Below are 25,580 nucleotides of genomic sequence, written 5' to 3'. Positions count from 1 at the left end.
CCCCCCAATTTGCATTTGCAAATTGGAACCCCAAGGTACAACTATCTCAGGTTCAATGTACTCTGTGCATCTGTGCTCTTAAAACTATAATTTAGGAGTCCCCACCAGTGTGTTTACCTTTATTAGTCAAATGGTCAATACAATTAGCTCAAAACAAAGGAATTTACTAAAATGGCATAGCATGAGCAGTAGTCACAAAAGATTCCCACCTCCCCCAAACCTGAGACATACTCTCCCACAAATATACACAGCACCAGTGGGAAGAGCAGGCACATAAGTAGAGTACACTAGTAGAGACACACACACTTGGGAAACCCATGTAGCCAATTTGATTGATGCCTCCCTCGGATGTTTCGTGGTCACAAAATCTTTTTTTCTTTTCATGGCATCCTCACGCTGCAGTGTCTCTGCTGGGCAAATAGCTCCACTGGCCTCCTACCTAGTGTGGCAGCTCTTAGTGGGCATTAATCTCCACCATAAGACTCTACAGTCAATGGTGTGGGAGAAAGGAAGAAAAACCCCCTTCTTTCCCTCCTCCTGAAAAGTAAGGAATGATTCCCTTTCAAGAGCTGGATTCTTCAATGCTGGTTCACTTCTCAACTTCCAGAGCTCATATTTCTCAGAGCTGTCCTCAGCCTCCACTCTTGACTGTTCCCCCTCCCCCCCTCCCCCGACCCAGAACGTGCCTTTCTTTTTTAAAAGAACATTGGGAACATAACCAAAACTCTCTTTACGTTGTACTTTATAAATGGTAAAAGGATCCTTTCTAAACTTCTTGATCATAACTTCATCATTGTTTCGAAACTTATAAAAAAAAAACTTTATCTCTGCAAAGAGCTTTCCTTTTCTCAGCAGCCTCCTGCTTTTCAGGAAGTTCAGTTAGAACTTGTAGAGCTAAAAGGGATTAGGTGATAGAATCATTTAATTTAACCCCTCCTCTGTCTTAAGGAAGAAACCAATGAAAATATCAGTGAGTTATTTTATAAACTCAAGCAGATGATGAACAAGAATTTTATTGGTAAACTAGGCTTTGAGGGTGAAAACAAAACTGATCACGTGAGAATCCGGGAGATTTCAAGTTATGTGCTTTAACTCAAAGCTGATTGGGTAAAAGTCCCTTTTTATTCTTTCTTCCTTCCTTCTTTATTCCAGACTGAAAGCTAAATTCAAATAGTGGCTGTCACTCTAGATTTAAAATCTCTGTGTGTTAATAATCTACAGGGCTTGTGATTCTTTGCATATAAACAGGCATTCTCTCTGTTTAACAAACTTTGAATCCTGACCCTAATGGACTTGAAAGAGATGAAGTCGTTGAACATAAAGAGAAATGAACGAATAGATGTTGACTACATAAAAGGGATTCTTCAGCCTACACCCACTTGTGCTATCTGGGATGAAATCTGGAACTTTCAAGCCAAGCCGGACGATCTACTTATTTCTACCTATCCCAAAGCAGGTGTGGGGGACAGGGGAATGAGGGAACTTGGAGGGAGGGGCTTTGCATATTGTGGACCCTGAATAAACATTTCCTTAGTTGAAAGAAAGAAATAGCATGCTTGAGTGGGTAAAAATCTGAACTGAGTTTGTGAGGGAGGGGGTTTGTGGTCATGATTAAGATGAATGTTTCTAGAGAAAGTTAGTGAGAGATTAATAAACATGGACTACAATTTCAAAGATTTGATCTATTTCTCAGGGTACGGAAGTCGTAAAAAGTCACTAAATAGATTAAACAATATTTGTATGAGAGAGCTGATGAAAAGACAAAGAGGCAGTTTGCTGAAGTATAAACTCTGCTTTCCTTCTTGGAGTATGACAAGACATGCTTTATTTGTTAAATCAGTTTACAAAGATCTCTGTAAAAGAGAGTTCTAACAATATACATAAATGTTTGAGAGAAAGGTAGATGCATCAGTTTGTATGTATGTACATGTGTGCCTGTATACATTTGTATGCATATGTGTATATGTATATGTAAATAGACACACGGACTATCCTTTCAAAATATCAGCAAAAATCTGTAGGAAGTGTGGGCTTGGATGATCCTAATCCCTTCCCTTTTACCTATTTCACCAAAAAACAAGTGATTTTATGTACGCTGTATTTATAATCCTCTTATGAAGAAGGAGAGAGAGTTAGGGAAGAAGGGAAGGAAGGAGAGAGGAAAAAGGTCAATCTTTGTCATTGTGAAGAAATGTTTGCTCTAATCAATTTCATACTCTTATCAAGTAATATAAAGGTTGTGACTAACTTTCTCCCTAATGCAATTTAACCAATCAAAATTTCTTTTGTTTCTGATGACTTCTGAGTGCCTTAAACTTTATTAAAAAAAACTGAAGTGTTTTTCATTTTAAAAAATTTAAAAATTTACAAGTAGAGTCAAAGAATAAAATTCTTCTAATAATAATAATAATAAGTAATTTATGTATCATTTTAAGGTTTGCAAAGCAAAATCATTTGATCCTCCTAACAACCTTGTGAGATAGGCGTCATTATTATCACCGTTTTACAGAGGAGGAAACTGAGGCACAGAGCGGTTAAGTAACTTATGCAGGGTGTCACACAGCTAGTAAGAATCTGAGATGATTCAAACTCAGGTATTCCTGACTCCAAGGCCTACATTCTATATCTGCCTAGTTACCTAAAGTTTTTTTTTAAATTATTATAAAAATTCTCTATACTAAATATAATTTTTGAAAGTCAAGAAAACCGAGGATTTTAGAATTGAAAGAGGTCTGAGAGGCTATCTAGTCTAATTCATACATAAATAAAACTTTCCCAGCACAATAATCAATCAAGAAATATGTATTAAATATCTACTATGTGCTAGGTACAGTTCTAGGTTCTGGGGATATAAAGACAAAAGTAAAGCAATCCTTATCTTCTAGGAGCTTACATTGTATATGAAAGGAAAACATTCGCATTTACAAATGTACACAAAGTAAATAAAAGGTAATAGAGGGAAGCAAACTGAAGCACATCCACAGCTGGATGCATGAAGAAAGGCTTCATGTAGGCTGCGGTATCCGAACCAAAATTGTGAAGGAAATCAGAGATTCTAAAAGTGAAAAGAAACTAAATTGGAAGCATACAGGATAGCCAATGCAAAAGGCACAGAGAGAAGAGATAGAGTGCCATGTGATAGAAACAATAAAAAAGGCCTCTGGCTAGAAAGTACAATTTGAAAAGGGGAATAATATGTAATAACAAATTAGAAAAGGTAGGTTAGAGCTAGATTGCAAAAAGCTTTAGACTCAACAGAGAAAAATGTATTTGATCCTAGAGGTAATCGGTAATCACCAGAGTTTACTGGACAGACGAATAACATGGTCAGATTTTTGTTTTTGAAATATCACTTTATCAGCTGAGTGGAGGATGGACTGGAGACAATGGAAACTATTGCGATAATCCAGGCAAGAGATTATAAGGGCCTGAACTAGGGAGGTTATCATGTGAGTGAAAAGGGAGAGATGGTATGGAGTACAATCAATACGACTGGACTTGCTGAGAAAAATTGGGGAATTGAAGTTGTCTCCAAAGTTGCAAACCTAGGTGACTAGCAGCCTGGTACAACCCTCCATAGAAACAGGGAAGTTGTGAAGGGAGGTCAGAAGTCATCAGAAACAACAGAAATTTTGATTGGTTAAATTGCATCAGGGAGAAAGTTAGTCACAACCTTTATAGGTTCTTTTGGGGATGTGTTGCATTTGAGTTGTCTAGAAGATACCTAGGTCAACATTTCCAATATGCAGTAGATAAAATAGACCTGGAATTCAGCAGACTAGTACTGTTATCTGGAAGTTATCTAAACAGAAGTGGCAATCAGATCCATGGAAGCTGATGATATCGCCAAGAAAGAGTGTGGAAAGAGACCAGAACCAAGCTATAGAGAGCACTCACAGTTTAGGAGTAAGGTATGGATGATGAGCCATCAAAAGAGACTGATAAGCAGTGGTCAGATAAACAGGAGGAAAATCAAGAAAGAGGGGTACCATAAAAACTTAACAAGAATAGAGTAACCAGGAGTGGACAACAGTGTTCAATTCTGCAGAAAAGTCAAGACAGATGAACACTGAGAAAACACCATCACATATGGCCATTAAGAGATCAGTGTTAACTTCAGAGACAGCCATTTCAACAGACTGATACGGTTGGATTGCCAAGGGTTAAGAAATAACAACAAAAAGGGAAAGTGGCAGCAATGAGTATAGACAGCTTTTTCTTGGAGTTTGGCTGTGAATGGGAGGAGAAATGTATGACTATAGCTTAAGGAAATGGTAGGGTGAGGGTCTTTTTAAGGATGCGGGTAAGCCTGAGTGTATTTGTAAGCAGCAAGGAATAAGCCAATAAATTAATAAATAAAGAAATGGAATAAAGGGGTCAAGTACTGGGATTGAACTTGGCAAAGAGAATTGCCACCTTTACATCAGTCTGGAGTAAAGGAGTAGAGAATGGAAGATAAAGGGGCAGCTAGGTAGCACAGTGAATAGAGCACTGGCCCTGAAGTCAGGAGTATCTGAGTTCAAATCTGGCCTCAGACCAAACACTTGACACTTACTAGCTGTGTGACTCTGGGCAAGTCACTTAACCCCAATTGCCTTAAAAGAGAGAGAGAGAGAGAGAGAGAGAGAGAATGGAAGATAATGTCGAAAAGTTTTGAAATACTGAGTATAAAATAAGAAGGAACTCACAGCAAATGGACACTTTTCTTAGAAAAGTATGAAATGAGATGATAGGAGAATAGGGTAAGTAGAAGAGATGTGAGAAGAGAAATTTTAGAAAAGCCACTGCAGGGAGTGAAATAGAGAATTAATTAGAGAGAAGTAAAAGGATTTCCTTGCCACAGTGAGGGCCCAGTTGAGATTACATATCCAACAAATGGTCATCCAGTCTCTACTTGAAGACCTCTAATGAGAGGGGAATTCACAGTCTCTCAAGGAAGATGATTCTTCTTTTGAATAACTCTAAGTGGCAAAGAATGAGCCAATAGACAGGGAGAAATTGTATTATTCCTCTGGTTCATCTGCCTAAGTCACACATCATAGATTTCAGTGGATTTTAGGGGTCACATGGTCCAACCCCTCATTTTACAGACGTTGAAACTATGGCCCAAAGAGTCTGAGTAATTTACCCAAAGTCATAAAATTATAGAATCTTATAATTGAAGGAGACTTTAAAAATCACCTGTATCTGAATGAGAATACACTCTAAAATACTACAAAAAGGATTCATCCAGCCCCTTTGTATTCTCTCTACTTTTTCAAGAATGAAATAATCATTAAGGAAAATCAGGAATTGAGTACTAGGTCTGCTTTTGACAAAGATCAAGCATCAATTGACATTTTGGTCATTGAAGTTTCCTCCTTCCCTCCTAATATCACAACTCCCTTGATATTTTCCGAACTCTGCTCATATTAATTCCATATGACTGGGTGATCAAAAAGGTAATAAAATGGCTGAGTTAAAATTTCAATCCAGGTCCTTTGATTCCAAATCCAATCTTCTTTCCACTAGGCCCTGTCACCTCAAAAAGGAGACAGCTATTTTCCAAATGGCTTCTTTAAACTTGAACCTGGGATCAATGGTGAGATATCAAATGCTCCATTCTCAGAGAGAATGAAAAATTCATGAGGACTCAGATCTTCATTCCCATATAGAGTGCCATTATGCAGTGCTTTTTATCTTTGTTAATAATAGTGAGATTTTTACAGGACAATACAGAATTCGGTTCTGTATTGCTTTATGGATTCGATATTAACAGTCCATATCTTAAAAAAAATTAAGAACCTTTTCAAACTTCTATTCTTCTCACTTCTCTTTATGAAATAAGGAACAACTTGGACCCAGGAGATAGTAGACATGATAGAAAATGATGGAAATATTGAGAAATGTAAACGAGCTCCTACTCACCTTCGATTTCCTTTCATTGAATGGATAGTTCCATCAATACCTTCTGGTAAGTGACAGTAGGGCCACCCAGCCACACTTGACTATAAACAATGTCTCACTTATATTATACCCTAACAACAAATGAACAATGGCCAGCAAAATTCCTTATTTGTTTTTTTTTCTCTGCTCATAATTAATCTTTACCTTTTACCTTTCCGCTTTCGCTTTCCCCTCAACTTCCGGCCACTAAGGACAGTTTTCTACCCTGTCTTCTCACAGTTTCCCAGGATCAGTCCAAGGCATAGTCTTTTATAACAGTACAGACAATAGTAGGACTAGTGGTAGCCAGAGGAAGGAGAAGGAAGAGAGGAATCCCCCATCCACCCCCAAACATCCCTTATTCTTATATTATTGCCAATAGATTCCCCAGTTCCAGCACCAGTCTCTTGAATAAAAGCTCTAGTCTCATTCTATCTCTTCATACAAGCCATAATCCAGACTCTCTTTTCTACCTATAACACTTTTACCTGGGGTCCACAGACCTAAAGAGTCCATGGATAGAGTTCAGAGGGTCCATGAATTTGCATGGGAGGGAAAAACCTACATCTTTATTTTCACTAACCTCTAGTTGAAAGTTAGCATTTCCTTTAATTATTAAAAAAATATATATTATTCTGAGAAAGGGTCTTACAGGCTTCACTGGACTGCTAGAGGGTTCAATGGCACAAAAAAAAAAGGTTAAGAACCTGTCCCCTAAACCCACTCCCCTCCCACAACCTCTCTCCCACCCCACCAGATTCTGGGACAATATGTGTAGAATAGCTTAAATCACTGATTTCCCACTGAAATGTAAATGATTCTTACTTGTTTCAGTTCTTTTTGTACAAAGACTCCCAGGCAAAATATTTTGAAAGACTCAAAAACATGATTGAAGAAGAGAAAGTATGCTGATTTGGGGGAATCTAGGTATAACAAAGAGGGTACTTGGGGAGATCTGGCCTAAGAAGTAAAAGAAAGGGGATGACTGGGGAATGGACTTGATAAGGGTAGAAAAAAAGAATGACAGGCCTAATTAAAAAGTGCCCCTGTGTTTGAAGTGCCCATGGTTCTTTTAACAATCTCCTATCACAAACCCCTGTGCTTGCACTTTAACCCCTGACCCCAGGTGACAGGATTCTCCATCTTTGGGTTGGGACTGAAAAAGTTCTCATTCTTATCGCCACCAGGCTGAGGAGGGGAAAAGAAGGGGAAGTCCCTGAAACACCATCCTCCCCCCAAAAAATTTGTTTCTGATGTTGCTTAGGTACTATGTGCTTTAGTTACACTATGCACTTTTATGAATTAGCTTGACAATTTAAATACCACAAATATCACTGTATCTGTGATTTTAAAAAAATTAAGTGTTTTAAGTTCTAAACAATTTATTTACAAATGAACTTTACAAACATAGCCTATTCCTAAGCTCAAGATTGTTCATCTATTTTATTCAGCATGGTATAATATTTCTTATAAGAAGATATATTTACAGCTGGAAGGGCAGTGGTCAAACTCAAATAGAAATGGATCCCTCTCACCACACATTAACTTGGAAAACCACAAAATAACATTATCTAGGTGGTATTGTATTTTTATTTATTTTGTTAAACATGTCTCTATTGTATTTTAATCTGGTTTGGCCACACTATCTAGTTTTCCAGGTTGATCCATTGGCCCCTGAGTTGGACACCTCTGCTTTAGAGGTCAAGTCCAACCCCCACATTTTACAGATGAGGCCAAGGGAGATTAAGTAACCCAAGATTGCACAATTTGTAAGTATCTGAGACAGGATTTGAACCCAAGTTTTCTTGTCTCTAAGACTAGCATTATGACATGTTGCTACTCTTTCTCTGTCTCTATTTCTCTCTGCTTCCTATATTATCTATATAAAATAACACATTTATATAGAACTTTTAAGTTTACAAAGTGTTTTCTTCATAGCATCCCTTGTAATGTAATTAATTATCAGTGGTACTATTTCATAAATGAGGAAACTGAGACTCAGAGATACTAAATGATTTACCAAAGTCACAAAGACAGAAAGTGTTGGAGCTGGCCCTCCAACACTGGTCTTTTGGCTTTCAGTGTATATCCTTGAGCCATAATGACTCTCATTCAAGATCCAGAACACTAAAATACTTGGTTGATAATTAATTGAATTAAGCTCTTTTCTGGCCTTTGATTTTTGAAATGTAATATTCATTCAAACCTTACATTTTTGCACCATGGAAACAAAGTGTGCTTGCGTGGGTGGGAAGTATTTCTTAATGTGAACCCTGACAATGTCTATCTGGAGACATGGATACATATATAGATACATAGTTACACAAATACATAGATACATAGATATTATATGGGTATATGTATATATAGTAGAGATGCATAGATATATCTATATAGTATATATGTATATATAGTGTATATATATAGATTGATACATCTATATAGTATTCATAGATATAGACATAGATAGAAACACCCAACTTCTTTCTAAGTTTCATTCACTTACTCCAACCTGCCTCAACCTATTATGTCTAAGTTTCCACTATACAATTACATTCAATTTTTCTCAGGGTCCTAGGGTTAACCACCCTCTCCAATGTGTTTTCTATCTACACAAGCAGGAACCAATAAAGCAATGAATCCACACAATATGTAACATTTATATAAAACTACTTACAATAGTTAGATATATAATATTTAAATTCTAAATATAACCATGTACTTAACTACAAGGCAAAAAAGAAAATAATATATCAAATAAAGTACATAAATAATAAAATACATCATTATATGTACATAAACTTGGAAAATGCTTTTCCATAATTTACTCAGTACCTATGGTGAACTATGTGAACATACACATTGGAACCTGAAAAGGAAGCACATAAGGGAGGAAAATTTAGGTGCTTCGGGTAACTCACAATATATAAATAACCCACAGTTATGTGGGCTACAGGCTTCAATGTTATTGCCCATTCAGGAACATCTGCACCACATGAAAGAAGCTGAGACTCACTGTTTGACTGTTGATCCTTACTACTTTTCAGTTAAGGAAATACTATTCTCTTCTCAACCTGAATGTTAGCATAACACAGGAGCTTTTGGGCTCCGGCCTCTAACAGGTTCACTCTTGTTCTGGGCAGCCAGAAACACAGGACCAGAGACATAATGAGGGAATATTTAATTACTTTATTCTTCTCAATGAAGTTAATGATAATAGGAGCACCAGCTCCTACAGCATTCCCTAATTACTCTTCTCAAAGGCGCAGACAGAATATACAGAGTAGGAGTTCCAACTCCCACAGTATCTCCTAACTCCAGATGGGTACCAGTTGAGACACGCACAGCATTCCAGTTTGTGCATTCTCCTCTTATTAACCAGTGCTCACTTGATTTAAGAGGAGCACACAAAGAAGGCAATTTGCCACCAATAACATCACACGTTTAGAGTGACTTTAGCAATATCATGATGACTTAGCATAGCGCATGAGCAGTAGGTGTTTACAACTTTAAGCACAAATGTTTATATTATGAAAGGTAATGTAATAATATGTAGTCACAGCAGAAATTGTTTATGGCCATGATCATGGGAATTATTATCTAAAAAAGAATAATTTATGTATAATTAGCCTTTACAAGCTCTTTCAATTAACTATTACCATTAAAAGGGTAGTTAGAATGTGTTAACTTTTAATGTAAATTACAGTTCTCTTTAAGCTAGGGAAGTGCAATGCTCATCAAACTAGCTCTCTCTGTTATATAAACTGGCCCAGCCAGTTATTTATTGACCCAAGTATTTTGCTAACCAATGAGAACAGAGCTCACCAACACAGCTCCAGCTCACCAGGATACCAAAGCAGCTTTGCTTTGCCTTCTCAAGCCAGAGGTGGCAGCAGAGACCAAAATGCCCTCACGAAAAGCTTCACATTCTGCTAATTATGGGTGATGTTGAAAGGCAATACATGTCACTAGAGCTCTTGGCCAATGAAGTCAATTTTCTCTCCAACCAATAGAGGATCACTCAGTTGAGGCCTTCTCTTAACTGACTGCTTCTAACTGCCCAGCTCCAATAAAGCAATTTTTCAATCCTTCTCCTATTTCTTTGCCTCTCCTCAGTTCCTCTTCCTCTTCTGCTGCTCAAGCCAGTGGCTTAAATGAGAACTTCCTGACTCTCAGCGACTGACTCACTTGTTGCTTAAAAAGTCTCAGTCTCACAAATTTCCTGTACTAAACTAGCAGTACTTTTTTAATCACACCTCAGTCTCCAAATGTTTATATGATTTCTCACAAAACGTGCATATGCAAATTATCCAAGGTATCCATCATGTTCCAAAGTTTTCAACTTTGAATCTTTGTTTCTTGACCATCCTATTTCTCTAGCTTTTAATAAATAAAAAGTCTTCCTCTGCTTCTTTATGACATTAAACATCACTCTACTTTGTTGAAAAAGATCCATGTCCTTATATCTATATCACAGATAATTTTCTCTCCAAAACTGTTCAAATTCCAACTAAAAGTTCTTCCTTCTTATATCTATATTAGCAAATTAAAATAAAGTTCTTTTTCTACTTCTTTTTTATATATAAATTTATTTATTTTTAGTTTTCAATATTTACTTCCACAAGATTTCGAGTTCCAAATTTTCACCCCATCTCACCCCTCCCCCTGCCCCAAGATGGCACGCATTCTGAATATCCCTTCCCCTACTCTGTCATCTCTTCTATCTCTCCCCCCTTCTCATATCCCCTTCCCCTTCTACTTTCCTGTAGGGCAGGATAGACTTCTTTTTTTTTTCCTTTGGTTAGGCAATGGGGTTAAGTGACTTGCCCAGGGTCACACAGCTAGTTACTGTTATGTGTCTGAGATCAGATTTGAACTCAGGTCCTCCTGAATCCAGGGCTGGTGCTCTATCCACTGCACCACCTAGCTGCCCCCAGGATAGACTTCTGTACCCCATTTCCTGTATTTCTTATTTCCCAGTAGCATGTGAAAACACTTTTTTAAACATATGTTTTTAAAACTTTAGGTTTCAAATTTTCTCCCTTCCTCCCTCCCAATCCACCCTCATTGAAAAGGCAAGCAACTCAATATAGGTTATACATGTGCAGTTATGCAAAACACTTCCATAGTAGACATGTTGTGAAAAACTAACTCTATTTCCCTTAATTCTATCCTGCCCTCCCATTTAGTCTATTCTTTCTTTTGACCCTGTCCCTCCTCAGAAGTATTTGCTTATGATTACCCCCTTTCCCAATCTGCCCTCCTCTCTATCATCCCCCTGCTCTCTTGTCCCCTTCTCCCCTATTTTCCTGTAGGGTAAGACAGATTTCCATACCCAATTGAATGTGTATGTTATTCCCTTAAGCCAAATCCTATGAGAATAAGATTCACTCATTCCCTCTCACCTTCCCCTTTCCCCTCCACTGTAAGAGACTTTTCTTTTCTGTTTTTTTTGAGATAATTTACCCCATTCTACCTCTCCCTCTCCTCCCCTCCGAGTATAATCCTCTCTCATCCCTTAATTTTATTCTCCAGATATGACCCCTTAATCTTCTATCTATCTATATATATATACATATATATAATTTTTTTCCTCAAACTACCCTAATACTGACAAAGGTCTCATGAGTTATAAATACCATCTTTCCCTGCAGGAATGTAAACAGTTCAATCTTAATAAGTCTCTTATGATTTCTCTTTCCTGTTTACCTCTTCATGTTCCACTTGAGTCCTGTATTTGAAAGTCAAATTTTCTATTCAGCTCTGGTCTTTTCATCAAGAATGCTTGAAAGTCCTCTATTTCACTGAATGACCATTTTTTCCCCTGAAGGATTATACTCAGTTTTGCTGGGTAGGTGATTCTTGGTTGTAATCCTATCTCCTTTGCCCTCCGGAATATCATATTCCATTCCCTGCAGTCCTTTAATGTAGAAGCTGCTAAATCTTGTGTTATCCTGATTGTGTTTCCACAGTACTTGAATTGTTTCTTTCTGGCAGCTTGTAATATTTTCTCCTTGACCTGGGAACTCTGGAATTTGGCTATAATATTCCTAGGAGTTTTCCTTTGGGGATCTCTTTCAGGAGGAGATCTGTGGATTCTTTCAATTTCTATTTTGCCCTCTGGTTCTACTATATCAGGGCAGTTTTCCTTGATAATTTCTTGAAAGATGATGTCTAGGCTCTTTTTTTGATCATGGCTTTCAGATAGTCCAATAATTTTTAAATTCTCTCTCCTGGATCTATTTTCCAGGTCAGTTGTTTTTCCAATGAGATATTTCACATTGTTTTCTAATTTTTCATTCTTTTGGATTTGTTTTACAGTGTCTTGATTTCTCATAAAGTCACTAGCTTCCAATTGCTCTATTCTAATTTTTAAGGAAGTATTTTCTTCAGTAATCTTTTGGACTTCCTTTTCCATTTGGCCAATTTTTCTTTTTAGGGCATTTTTCTCCTCATTGGCTTTTTGGACCTCTTTTGCCATTTGGGTTAGGCTATTTTTTAAGGTGTTATTTTCTTCAGTATTTTTTTGGGTCTCCTTTAGCAAGCTGTTGACTTGTTTTTCATGATTTTCTTGCATCACTCTCATTTCTCTTCCCAGTTTTTCCTCTACTTCCTTACTTGCTTCTCAAAATCCCTTTTGAGCTCTTCCAAGGCCTGGGACTGATTCATATTTTTCTTGGAGGCTTTGGATGTAGGAGCTTTGACTTTGTTGTCTTCTTCTGGTTGTATATTTTGATCTTCTTTTTCACCAAAGTAAGATAATATAGTCTGACTCTTTTTGCGCTGCTTGCTCATGATCCCGGCCAATTACTTGAGTTTTAAACTCTTTGTTAAGGTAAGAATCTGCTTCCAATGTGGAGAATGTACTGTCCCAAGCTTCAGGGGTTTGTACAGCTGTTTTCAGAGATACTTGTAGGGACCTGTAAATTTTCAGTTCTTCCAAGGTGGTATGAAAAGGGGAGAGGTGTTTACTCCTTTCCTGGCCTGTGACCACAAGTACTCCTTTCTGTCCTGGAACTGTGAGGAAGGTTCCTCTCCACAGCCACTAAAAGTTCCACCATGCCAGTGCTCCTCCTTGCCCCAGGATGGTCACCCAGAACTGTGACCCAGATCCAAACACGGGCAAAGCAAAAGATTCCTGCCTCAGCACTGGCAAAGAGATCCCTGCAATCCCTCTCTGATCAACCACTGGATTCCCCCTCAGTCTATGGGCCGGAAGCTCAGGAGGCAGCTGCCCCATCAGGACCACGCTCTTGGGGAATGGAGCTGAGACCCGGTGTTCCTCTCTCAGCACTGCAGAAACAGAGTTTTCCCACTGACCTTCTAAGTTGTCTTTGGCATTCATGGATTGAGGAGTCTGGAAACCACCACAGCTACCCTCTGAGGCCTGCTCCAGGTTCACTGCGGCCTGTGCACCCACACCACACCGCACTCCGCTCCCAGCCCAGAGCGATATACCTTTCTGATCAATCATTCAGGTTGTCTTGGGCCAGAAATTTGTTTCACTCCCTCTTTTTGTGGGTTCTGCTGCTTTAGAATTTGTTTAGTGCCATTTTTTATGAGTATTTGGAGGGGTTTGGGGGAGAGCTCAAGCAAGCCACTGCTTTCACTCTGCCATCTTCCTTTTTCTACTTCTATTAGTCATCAAAATGTTCATGCAAAACAGCAGCAACATCTTATATAATTTAATAATCAATATAAATCTCTTCTTTTATGTAAAAATATTTTTCTGTTCTTTTCATCACTAAATGGTTCCATTTAACTTAAAGGGATAAAGTACATTACACTTTAATGGACCTATGATCTCATCAGTGTTGGCACCCTCCCTTTCTCCTCCAATACATACTCTTGTCTATGTTCCCCATTAAATCCTCCAAAGAAGGTTCATCCAATTTTCTGGGGACCCTCTAATTGGTCTCTTATCTCATGTCCCTCCACTCCAATTCGTCTTCCATTCAAGTGATTTTTCTAATGTGTAGATCTGACACTGTTACCCTCCCCCACAAAATTCAATAAGCTCCAGTGGCTCCTTAATACCTCTAGAATCAAATAAAGTACTCTGTTGTTTTTTTTTAATGCTTTTCATAATCTGGCCACTACTTAGTATTCCAGTCTTATTTATTCCCCTCAATGCACTTTAAATCCAGCAATACTAGATGACTTATTATTCCTCAGACACAACACTGCATTTCTTGCCTCTCTGCCTTTTCCCCCTTAGCTAGAATCCTCTGGCTTTCCCCATGCCTGGAATGCTCTCCCTCCTCCTCTCCACCTTTTAGTTTCCCTGATTTCCTTTAAGACTCATCTCATATCCCACATTCTGCAGACCTTGCCCAGTCTCCCTAGCTGACAGAACTTTCCATCTATCTCACTATTCACACTATTCATCCATTAGACTGTGATATCCTTGAAGACATCAACTGTTTTTGCCCTTTTTTGTATCCCCAGGACTTAGCACACTGCCTGTCACAAAGTAAATGCTTGGTAAATGCCTATCAATTTGATTTCCTCTAGATCTCTAGACATTATTACACCGACATTATTAAACCAATGTATTATGTGGACTATTACTTATTTTTACCACCTGACCAATCTACCACTTTTTTAATCAGGCATGTATTTGATATCTTTTACATTATTTGGTAATGCATGCAAAGTTTTGTGCATGTAATTTTTCATGCATCTCTGAATTACTCATTTTAGCCAGCAATTTTAATTCCTCATAAACTATGATTTGTACCTGTATAGCATCATTAGAAACATATTCACATTAAAGATGGAATTTTGAGGAAGGTCTTTGTGCTTAATAAAAGCCTTTAACAATTTCCCAAATGCAATTCGGCCCACTCTTCTTCATATTCAGTACTGGGCCAAAGTCATCGCCCATCTGCATTATCTGACCAGGATATATGTGATAATGGACCAGTCGTTCAACCAACTAAATATCATTTTGTAGACAACAGACATTTTTGTATCCTCAGTTTTTCCTATATGGATAGGGTAAATTCTTGTGTGATTATATTTTTTTAAGTCTCTGCAACGTCTGTACCTTGATAAAATCAGAATAGATTTACATGACAGAAACTGGAGATCTAGTTCCATTCCATAATTACTTATTCACCTATTATGTGAAGAAAGTACAGTGTTAAGCACTGAGGGAAATTTAAAAACTAAATAAGAGACGGTCACCAACTTCATGGAGTTTACAATCTAAGAGAAGAATATGGTATTTTTAAAATAACTATGATAGAAAATATGACAAGATGAATGCCTTTAATACTTCATACAAAGTACTTTTTAAGATCTCAGGAAGAAAAGGTCACTACTCACTGGGGGCATCTAAGGAAATTTCATGGAAAGGGGGACATTTGAACTGAAATAAATTAAACAGGCAAAGGTAGAGAAAAGTGCATTACAGAGGAAGAAATGTTTGAGCAAAGTTGGGGAAGCATTGTACATATGAGAGACAGTGAGTGGTCAATATTGTCCAAAATGTTGTAAGTTGAAATAAGACTGGAAAGTTAAAGTGATGACATACTGTGGAACCTCGGATGCCAAAGTAAGAAGTTTGGAGCTATGAAGGATTTTTGTACAGTAGAATAAAATGGTTACACCTTTGCAAAAGATAAATTAATTTAGTAGTAATATAAAGGATGTATTGAAGAAGGCAGAGAATGAAGGCATGAAGACCAGTCCAGGGGCTATGGTAGAAGCCCACGCAAGTGATGAGGGCTTATAGGAGAAAGGGAGCAATGGGAATATAAAAGAATGAACAGAGATGAGATATACCATATACGAAAATGGAATCGCTAGGACTTGACAATTGAATGTAGGAGGGGTTTGAGAGGGAAGAGTCAAAGACAATAGCAAGATTTCAAACTCAAAATACTGGCTGAAAGATGCTATTGACAAAAACAGAAAAGCCAGAAGGAATATCAGATTTTAGCAAAGTGAGTTTTAAATACCAGTTGGGACATCCAGTTATCAGCCCCAATTTTTTATTTTAAAATATCCAGTAGTCAGTTGAAAATGTGAGTCTGGGACTTAGTAGAAAGCACAGCACTAGACATAACAATTTAGGAATCACCCACATAAAAGGAAAGCCCTGGAAATGGGTGAGATTTCAAGGAAAAGAGATAAAAGAGAAAAGAAAAGAGGGCTAGTGAGAATACCTTGGGAAATACCTACACTAAGAGATTTTTTTAAAACTGTGCCACCTCCACCAGTGATTTCTTCATTGTGCATTTGGTCTTGTCCCACTGCTTTTTCCATCTTCCACTTTCTCAGTGCCTTTTCCACTTTTTCATATAGCACCTATGAGATTGACGTGTGTGGTCCAAATATGGTAGTTGCACTGCCATTGATGATGAAAATAATTTGTCATAGAACTGCTGTTCTAATTCTACTTTTTTTTCTTCTTCACTTTCATCTATAAATGTCCTTGGGATGATTTGACTTGGTTCAATCTCATGCTATCTCTATTCTTTGCTGTTTTATGAATGATACTTCTCATAATTTTCTATCATTTTCCTTGGTAATCTTTTAAAATAAATGAATAGTCTAAGTAATAAGAGCTAGCATTTATTAGGTAGGTAACACTTTACATAGATTAGCTTGTTTGATTCTACAGCAACACCATAAGTCAGGTGCTATTATTCTCCTCGTCTTATAGATGAGAAAACTGAATCTAAGAGTGGCTTGCCCTGGATCACATAGCTCATAGGAATCTAATACAGGATTCAAACTCAGATATTCTTGACTCCCAATACAGCACTCTATCCACTATGCCACCCAGTTGTCTCACCTGTTGCCCTTGGCTATCATGTCATTCCATTTGTCAAGATCAAGTGTTTGCTTGATGGCTAACTCTTTTCTGGGTTCTTTCAGCATTATTTTTGTGGCAATTTCTTTATAAACTCGTATAGGAGTCAACTTGTTCTTTATTAATGACTGTTCTAATCTATATCTTATTTTTCAGCATCAAAAGTTCATTTGACTAGAACATATTGAAACCATTTTAATTGCACACAGTTACTTATCTTTTCCTCTTTTTCTACTTTGGTGTTGAATTTATCTTTTTTTCTTGCAGTTTTTCTTCTTTTTAGGAAATTGGAGTTAAGTGACTTGCCCAGGGTCACACAGCTAGTAAGTGCCAAGTGTCTGGTCTGAGGCCGCATTTGAACTCAAGTCCTCCTGACTTCAGGGCCAGTGCTTAATCCTCTGCGCCACCTAGCTGCCCCTCTTTTTTTTTTCTAAGGTGGTCTCACTGACTACAAACAACTAATTTAAAAGTAACTGTCACATCAGTTACAAGTTATTTCCAATCTTTTAAGATATAGTCCATTTCATTTTTTGTGATGATGTTGAACTTTCTAAGTCCAACATTTTTTTTTTGCAAGGTAGTTGGGGTTAAGTGACTTGCCCAGGGTCACACAGCTAGCAAGTGTCAAGTGTCTGGTCTGAGACCAGGACCAGTGCTCTATCTGCTGCACCACCTAGCTGCCCCTAACAGTCCTTTTTTTTTGCCTTTTCGTTGAGGCTAGTAAGTGTCATGTGTCTGAGGTCACATTTGAACTCAGGTCCTCTTGACTCCAAGGCTGGAGTTCTATCCACTGCACCACCTAGCTGCCCCCCTAAGTCCAACATTTTCTAACTCTCTTTATTAAGAAAGTGTTCCTGAAAGTGGGGTCATCCACTGAGCTATCCACAAACTCTTCTTGTTTCTTAATCTTGAACCATTTTTACAACATATTTTCATTGCTGAAGAAAGAAATGGCAAACCACAACAATATCTTTGCCAAAAAAAAAACCCCTAAATGGGGTCACAAAGCATCAAATATGGTTGAAACAACTAAACAACAACAAAAGATTCTTACCTGAGCTCAAAGAGTATACATTCTAATGGCAAAATACATATAAAGGGGGACCGAATTAGGAGATGCTGAACCTAAGTATGGCACAGACATGGCCAAGAAGAAGTGGTAAGGTAAGACAAAGGCTCACCTATCAAAGCCCAGTGTCCCAGGGGCAGAGTCCAACATTCCAGTTCCAGTGGGAGGTGGATGAGGATAATGGCAGCATGGTGTGGAGATGGCCATTGAGATCTAGAGACAGCTACAGTGCTCTGGCAGCTGCACTGAATTGTTCCCAAAGTTGAAGCAATGAAAGAGAAAAGATCCTAGAGTCACAATATAAGAATGATGATGAATGGACAAAAACTATTTTGCAGGTTTGGCTCAAGCTAATGCAATGCCATCACCACGCACACTAAAAACTCACCTTCCCATCCAGCTATTGCCACCATCCTTCTTGGAGAAGGGCTGTAAGGTAAGGAGCAAGAGATACACATTGGAACCTCTTAAAGCAGGCTTCAGCCAGTCTTCTAGAAACAAACTTCTCCTGGTCTCAAAGGCCCTAATCTACTACTAAGTCCAGTAATTTGGTTTTTATGGGAGTAGAGGAGGGATGGACCTATGATTTCGTTGCCATAAGGAATTACCAGACAGTCTTATCAATACAGTTAGGTACTATTTCCAACTTATGGTCTTAAGGAGTTACCTAGACCAATGAGAGCTACAGTGACTTACTCAGGGTCACATAATCAATATGTATTCAAGGAAGGACTTGAACCTACATCTTTCTGACTCTGAGGTTAACTCTCTACCAACTATGCCCTGCTGTGTCCAGTAACATTTCCTTATCATGATTACTTTGGAATCCTTTCTATCACTCACAAAAATAGCAAATCACTCACAAGAAAGCAACCTCTAAATGTAATTATGAGATAGCATTGAGATCACCAAACCTAAAAAAAGGCCTAAAGAGGTAAGTAGAACCAAGAGAACATTGTATACAGCAACAGCAATATGTTTTAAGAATGGCTTTGAATAAATAAGTTATTTTGACTATTATAAATACCCAAATTAGCAGACTTACAGACTCCTATATATGTTTATGCCACCACAGCACCTAGTCAATATTAGCGCTAGGTGACTAACTAGAAGTCAATTTGTCCAAAGGCTTCATTTCACAGATGAGAAAACTGAGACAGAAGGAATAAACAGTTGACAAATGAATCAATGATAACTAACTTCGATTGCAATTTTTTTCTCTATACATTTCATGCTTCTTTTTTCTCCCCTCCCTCATGACCAATTTCAGATAATCTACATGGCAAGAAATGCCAAGGACAATTTGGTGTCCTATTACCATTTCCAAAAGATGAATGCAGCACTTCCTGATCCAGGAACCTGGGAGGAGTATTTTGAAGATTTCCTGGAAGGAAAAGGTGACAGAATCCAATTATACTGTTGCTGCCAACAAAACTTTGAAAATATAAAGAAATCTTTGAACCTTTCATGAGGAGCTCAACCCTCTTTTGTTTTTAATATCAAGGAATTAGTAGGGTGACCCACACTCTCTCCTGAATGCTTCTTCCACTCAAATGAATTTACACATTTTTTTACCTGTCTTTCAGTGTGCTGGGGTTCCTGGCATGATCATGTGAAAGGATGGTGGGATGCAAAAGACAAATATCCCATTCTCTACCTCTTCTATGAGGACATGAAGAAGGTGAGGGATAGATCCAATCTGTCAATCAATAGTATTTACTAAGGGTCCACAAGGTGCATATAACTATACTAGGCACTTAAGATAATTTAGAAAGTAGAAGACTGGCCTGATAAGAACCTTATCATGTTCAACAGATGCTATATTTTAATTATTGCTTTACCAAAGTAGTATTAGTAAGGTTTTTTAAATGTATAATTGCATCGTTGCTGTGTATGAAGGAAATCGATTCTCTTGTAATGATTCTAAGAACTAATCACAGAAGCTCTGGATATTTTGCCCAGTGAAGGTGGCATCTTTATAAACTTTCCCCAGAACAATGCTCTGTACCTTTCTCTCTGGTATTACAACCTAGCCCTAAAGTCAACAGCAAGCACTATGTAAGAGCCACTGTGCTAAGTACTGAGGATACAAAGATAAGAAAAACTTGTCCTTCCCCAGAGTGATGCTCTAGGCCTCTTACTCTGTTATTATTTCCTAATCATAAAGTCAAGTCAGCAAGCATTCATTAAGTGTTTACTATGTACCAGTCATTGTGCTAAGCACTGCAGATGCAAAAACAAGAAAAAAGGAGCTTACCTAGAGGAAGATAGTGATAATTAAGATAATTATGTCCAAAGAGTTATTAAACTGCCTATACCCTTTGACCCAGCAATACCACTACTTGTCTATTTTTGAAGATAATTAGGGAAAAGGGAAAAGAACCTACATGTTCTAAAATGTTTATAGCAGCTCCCTTTGTGGTGGCAAAGAATTGGAAACTGCAGGGATTTTAGAAAGACATGGAAAGACTTGAGCAAAATAAGCAGAACCAAGAGAACATCACATACAGTAATAGCAATATTGTTTTAAGAATGACTTTGAATGAATAAGTTATTTTGACTATTCTAAAAACCCAAATTCTAAAGGACATGTGAAGCCACTCTATGCATCCAAAAAAAGAACTAATAAATAGAAATAAGTATAGAATAATTATACATATATATGTACAGTGTGTGTGTGTGTGTGTGTGTGTGTGTGTGTGTGTGTGTGTGTGTGTGTAATGGTAACCATCTCTAGGGTGAGGGCAGAAGGGAAGAGACAAAAAATTTACATGATAATTTTGTTGTGTATTTGAAAGGAATACCAAGTTGTGCCTAGTAGATTTGCAGTTTCATGTGTAATCATCTTTTTTTATTGTACTATGTTATGGAAATGCTTGTTTTATTCCATAAATAAAAAATTAAATTTAATAATGAAAAAAATTGTGGGAAACTGAAAAAAATCTAATGCACTTTCTACTATATTGTACTATGTGTTACACTGGGTTGAATGTTTTCACTATCATAAGTACTATGTAACACACTATAATACACTATGAAAGTTCTATGTCATAAGCAAATGTGTCAAGCTGGAGAGTATTTACGGAAAGAAAGAGAAAAAATATCAGAAGTAGAAAAAGTACCCTTGAGAAGGGTACTTTTCTGTAGAGGTAGTGCCTCAGTTTTAGATTTAACATGGAAAGGATTTTTTTAGATTATTATTTATTTCTTTTTCACATTCTTTTTTTTAAATTTTAAGTTCAAATTATCTCCTCCTCTTGAGAAGGTAAGCAATATGATTATTAATTATATGTGTGAAGTCATGCAAAACATACTTCCATATTAACCATATTACAAAAAAAAGCAAGAAAAATGAAGTGAAAAAATTATACTTCAATCTGCACTCAGAATTCATTAGTTTTCTCTCCAGAAGTATATAACATTTTTCAACAGGAGCCCTTTGAAATTCTCATGTATCATTGTATTGATGAGAATAGCTAAGGCTTTCACAGTGGGTCTTCCTTACAATATTGCTGTTATTCTATATAATGTTCTCCTGGTTTTGCTCACTTCACTTTGCATCAGTTCATGTAAATCTTTCCAGGTTTTTCTGAAACCATCCCCCTGGTCATTTCTTAGAGCAAAATAATATTCCATTACAATTATATACCACAGGGGGCAGCTAAGTGGCACAGTGGAAAGAGTACCGGCCCTGAAGTCAGGAAGATCTGAGTTCAAATTCAGCCTCAGACCAAATACTTGACACTTACTAGCTGCATGACCCTGGGCAAGTCACTTAACCCCAATTGCCTAAAAATAATAATAATTAAAAAATTTAAAAAAAAACAATTATATACCACAACTTATTCAGCCATTCCCCAATTGACGGGCATCCCCTCAATTTCCAATTCTTTGCCACCACAAAAAGGGCTGCTATAAATATTTTTGAACAGGTGGGTTCTTTTCCCATTTTTATAATCTCTTTGGGATATAGACCTAGAACTGGTATTGCTAGGTCAGAGAGTATGCAGTGTTATAGACCTTTGGATGTAGTTCCAAATTGTTCTCCAAAATAGCTAAACCAGTTCACAACTTCACCAATAGTGCATCAGTGTCCCTATTTTTCCACATCTCCAGCATTTGTCATTTTTCTTTTCTGTTATGTTAGCTAATCTGATAGGTGTGAGGTAGAATCTTCTTTTAATTTGCATTTTTCTAATCAATAGTGATTTAGAGCATGTTTTTCATGTGACTATATCTCTGATTTCTTCTTCTGAAAGCTGCCTGTTCATATCTGTTGATTATCAGTTGAGGAATAGCTCTCATTTTTATAAATTTGACTCAGTTCCTTGCACATTTAAGATATGAGGCATTTATCAGAGAAAATTGCTGAAAATTTTTTTGCCAGTTTCTTGTTTTCATTCTAATTTTGGCTACATTGGTTTTGTTTGTGCAAAACCTTTTTAATTTCATATAATCAAAATTATCCATTTTACTTCCTGTGATTCTCTCTCCTTCTTGTTTGGTCACGAATTCTTGCATCCATAGATCTGACAGGTAAATTCTTCCACGCTCTCATAACCTGCTTACGATATCACTCTTTGTGTCTGAATCATATACCCATTTCGACTTTATCTTGTTATATGGTGTGAGAAGTTGGTCTATGCTGTTTCTGCCAAACTGCTTTCTAGTTTTCCCAGCAATTTTTGTCAAATAGTGAGTTCTTGCTCCCAAAGCCTGGATCTTTGGGTTTATCAAACACTAGATTAAACAATATATTGTTGGATTCTGGTTTCTAATTCACTTTGATTTTTAGGGTGAGCTTACCCCATTCACATTCACAATTATGATTACTAACTGTGCATTTCTAGGAGCAAACTCTCTTGAACCAGTAAATTTCTAAATTTAGAATAATTACTTAAGCTTTTCCCAATACAAGTAGTCATATGTTCAGTTTTTAACACTGATGAATCAATTTCAGTATTCGCATTTTTCAGCCTTATTCTTTGTTGACAATGAATTCTTTCTCTTTCCACTCTCACACAGAGCCCAAAGTGTGAAATTAGAAAGATAATGGAATTCATGGGGAAGAACCTAGATGAAGATGCTTTAGATAAAATCATCTATCATACCTCTTTTGACATAATGAAAAAGAATCCGATGGCAAATTACACATCAGTTCCTGGTGAAATTATGGACCACTCTGTTTCCCCATTCATGAGAAAAGGTGTCTACATTTTTTCTATTATTTTCTTAAGAATATTCTCTTCTTATATTTCAAGTCATTTAGAAATTTTCATTTACCCTTCTCTAGCTCAGAATCACAGCTACTCAGATAGTTATAAATATAGATCTTTCAAGAATGGACATACTTGTCAAAATAAAATAATTGTTTTAAGGGGTGGCTGATGAAATGACAATTAATCTTGTATTTAGGAGAATAATCTAAAAGTACCCATTAGAAGTTACAAAAAATATCACAACAAAAAATAATATCCTCAACCCAGTAATTCCATTACTTTGAAAATACTATTTTAAAAGGAAAACAAATGAACAAAAAAGAACTATCTGTTGAAAGATTTTCATAATAAAATTATATGTAGTTAAAAATAACTGGGATAGGAATATAAGGACCAGACCTGTGATTTCACAAATACAGGAACTCCCAGGTGAGAAGACTTCATCTGTCAATGCAGATCAGCACTTCTCTACAACTTAAAGACCTTAGAGGGCTGCCTAGAGCACTGAGAGGTTAAGCGATTTGCCCAGGGTCACATAGCAAATATGTGTCAAAGGTGGGAATTGAGCCCAAGTCTTTTTGGCTACTACACTAGAGCTTTATCCTTTACTTACAACAGCAACAAAAAGGCACAGTTAAATAAATTGTTGTATATTCATGAAATGGAATACCATAAGGTAACTGAGACCAACAAGCAAGAAAAAGGCAAGGACATCTGAGAAGACCTTATGAGATAACGCAAAAACATAAATAGGCAGCTAGGTGGCGCAGTGGATAGAGCACTGGCCCTGAATTCAGGAGGAACTGAGTTCAAATCCGACCTCAGACACATAACACTTACTAGCTGTGTGACCCTGGGCAAGTCATTTAACCCCATGGCCTAGCCAAAAAAAAAAAAAGCGAAACCAGATGAATGGAGAATATACTGTGACCATATGCGAGGTAAAGTGAATGAAAATGAACACAGAATACTGGTGAGGATGTAGAGGAAGTGAATACAAAATTGTTATAATATTTTATGTATTTAAATTAACTAACTGAAGCATAAATAACCATTAAGCAAGTGTAGTTGGTTGTATTTATATTTAACATTAAGCTTTTAATAAAACTGGGAGGGGGAAGGAAGGAAAGAAAATACTTTAAATGGCCACTAAATCTCTCCATCTGTGATGCAGGGTCTGTAGGAGACTGGAAGAGCTACTTCACTGTGGCCCAGAATGAGAGATTTGATAAAGACTACAAGAAGAAAATGATGGGTACCACTCTGACTTTCTGCTCCAGTGTCTAAGAAGAAATCAGAAGGAACCCAAATGTATGAAGACTTTATCTGCAACTCTTGAATTCTCCTATCATTTATACTAGCACTATCTTACAGCATTGTTTTAAGGATATTTATAAAGTGCTTTGCAAACCTTAAAGTGCTATATACGTATTAGTCATTGTTATTGTTATTATTATGTTTAGTCATCATCATTCTGCTAATTAAAAGGATTGCATTTTTTTTTGTTCATTCCCTTCTCAAGAAGCTAGAAATTCTGTGATTAAAGTTGTCATGGACTTAATATTATATGTCCAAAACATAACTCATTATCTTTCACCCTAAACCTTCCCCACTTCCTACCTTCCATATTATTGTAGATGGAAACATCACCCTCCCAGTCTCTCAGGTTCACAACCCAACAGTCATCCTGGATTCCTCACTATCCCTAACCCCCCAGCTCCCACCTCCATATCCAAGCAGTTGCCAAGGACTGCCAATTTTACCTTTGCAACATCTCTCTTACATTCCTCTGACGCTGCCACCACTCCAGTGTAGTCCCTCACCACCTGGACTACTGTTATTGCCTGCCTCAAGTCTCTCCCCACTCCAAGCCATTCTCCATTCAACCACTAAAGTGATTTTCTTGAAACACAGGTCTTGAAATATCATGTCACCAAAACCTCCCACCCCAACCTCTCAATAAACTCCAATGGCTTCCTATCTCCTCCAGGAGCAAATATAAAATGCTCTATTTGGCATTCGAAGCCTTTCAAAACCTAACCCCCTGCTACCTATTCAGTCTTCTTACACTCTACTCCCTGACACATGTTCTTCAATCTAGTAACACTGGCCTCCTGGCTCTTCCGTGAACAAGATACTCATTTTTCAGCTCTAGGCTCTTTTTCTGGCTGCCCTCCATGCCTGGGTGCTCTTCCTACTCCACTCAAATTATTGACCTCCCTGGCTTTCTATGAGTCCCAACTAAGATCCTCCCTTCTATAGGAAGACTTCCCTAACCTTTACTAATTCTAGTACTTTTCCTTTTAAAAAATTATTTTTTATTTGTCCTGAATATAGCTTACTTTGTATGCATTTGTTTATATATTGTCTCCCTATTAGATTGTAAACTCCTTGAGAATAAGGGCTGTCTTTTGCCTCTTTTTGAATCTCCAGAGTTTAACACAATATCTGGCACATAGTACATGTTTAACCAATGTTTATTGAATTGAATTTTGTATTGGCATCATAGCTAAACCTTTTATAAACCATGTTCGTTATAAACTAA

At 37.3% G+C, this 25,580-nt stretch overlaps 1 protein-coding gene across 2 annotated transcripts; it reads left to right on the top strand.

Annotated features, from left to right (window-relative positions):
• Nucleotides 1-1,115: 1,115 nt before the first annotated feature.
• SULT1C4 (sulfotransferase family 1C member 4) lies at nucleotides 1,116-25,580 on the top strand. 2 transcript variants are annotated; one of them, XM_020979505.2, is made up of 7 exons: nucleotides 1,122-1,456; nucleotides 5,828-5,953; nucleotides 18,155-18,252; nucleotides 19,087-19,213; nucleotides 19,403-19,497; nucleotides 22,842-23,022; nucleotides 24,210-25,580. In XM_020979505.2, the coding sequence occupies exons 1-7, from the start codon at nucleotides 1,288-1,290 to the stop codon at nucleotides 24,320-24,322; spliced, it is 909 nt and encodes a 302-aa protein (XP_020835164.1). In that variant the 5' UTR covers nucleotides 1,122-1,287; the 3' UTR covers nucleotides 24,323-25,580. The 2 variants fall into 2 exon arrangements, with proteins under 2 accessions (XP_020835165.1, XP_020835164.1); XM_020979506.2 differs by lacking the exon at nucleotides 5,828-5,953 and having other exon boundaries at nucleotides 1,116-1,456.

The sequence above is a fragment of the Phascolarctos cinereus genome, unplaced genomic scaffold, assembly GCF_003287225.1.
Source record: "Phascolarctos cinereus isolate Bilbo 61053 unplaced genomic scaffold, phaCin_HiC Scaffold_7;HRSCAF=346, whole genome shotgun sequence".
Taxonomy (NCBI): domain Eukaryota; kingdom Metazoa; phylum Chordata; class Mammalia; order Diprotodontia; family Phascolarctidae; genus Phascolarctos; species Phascolarctos cinereus.
Note: the sequence above shows the minus strand (reverse complement) of the source record. Positions and strands in the feature narration are given on the sequence as shown.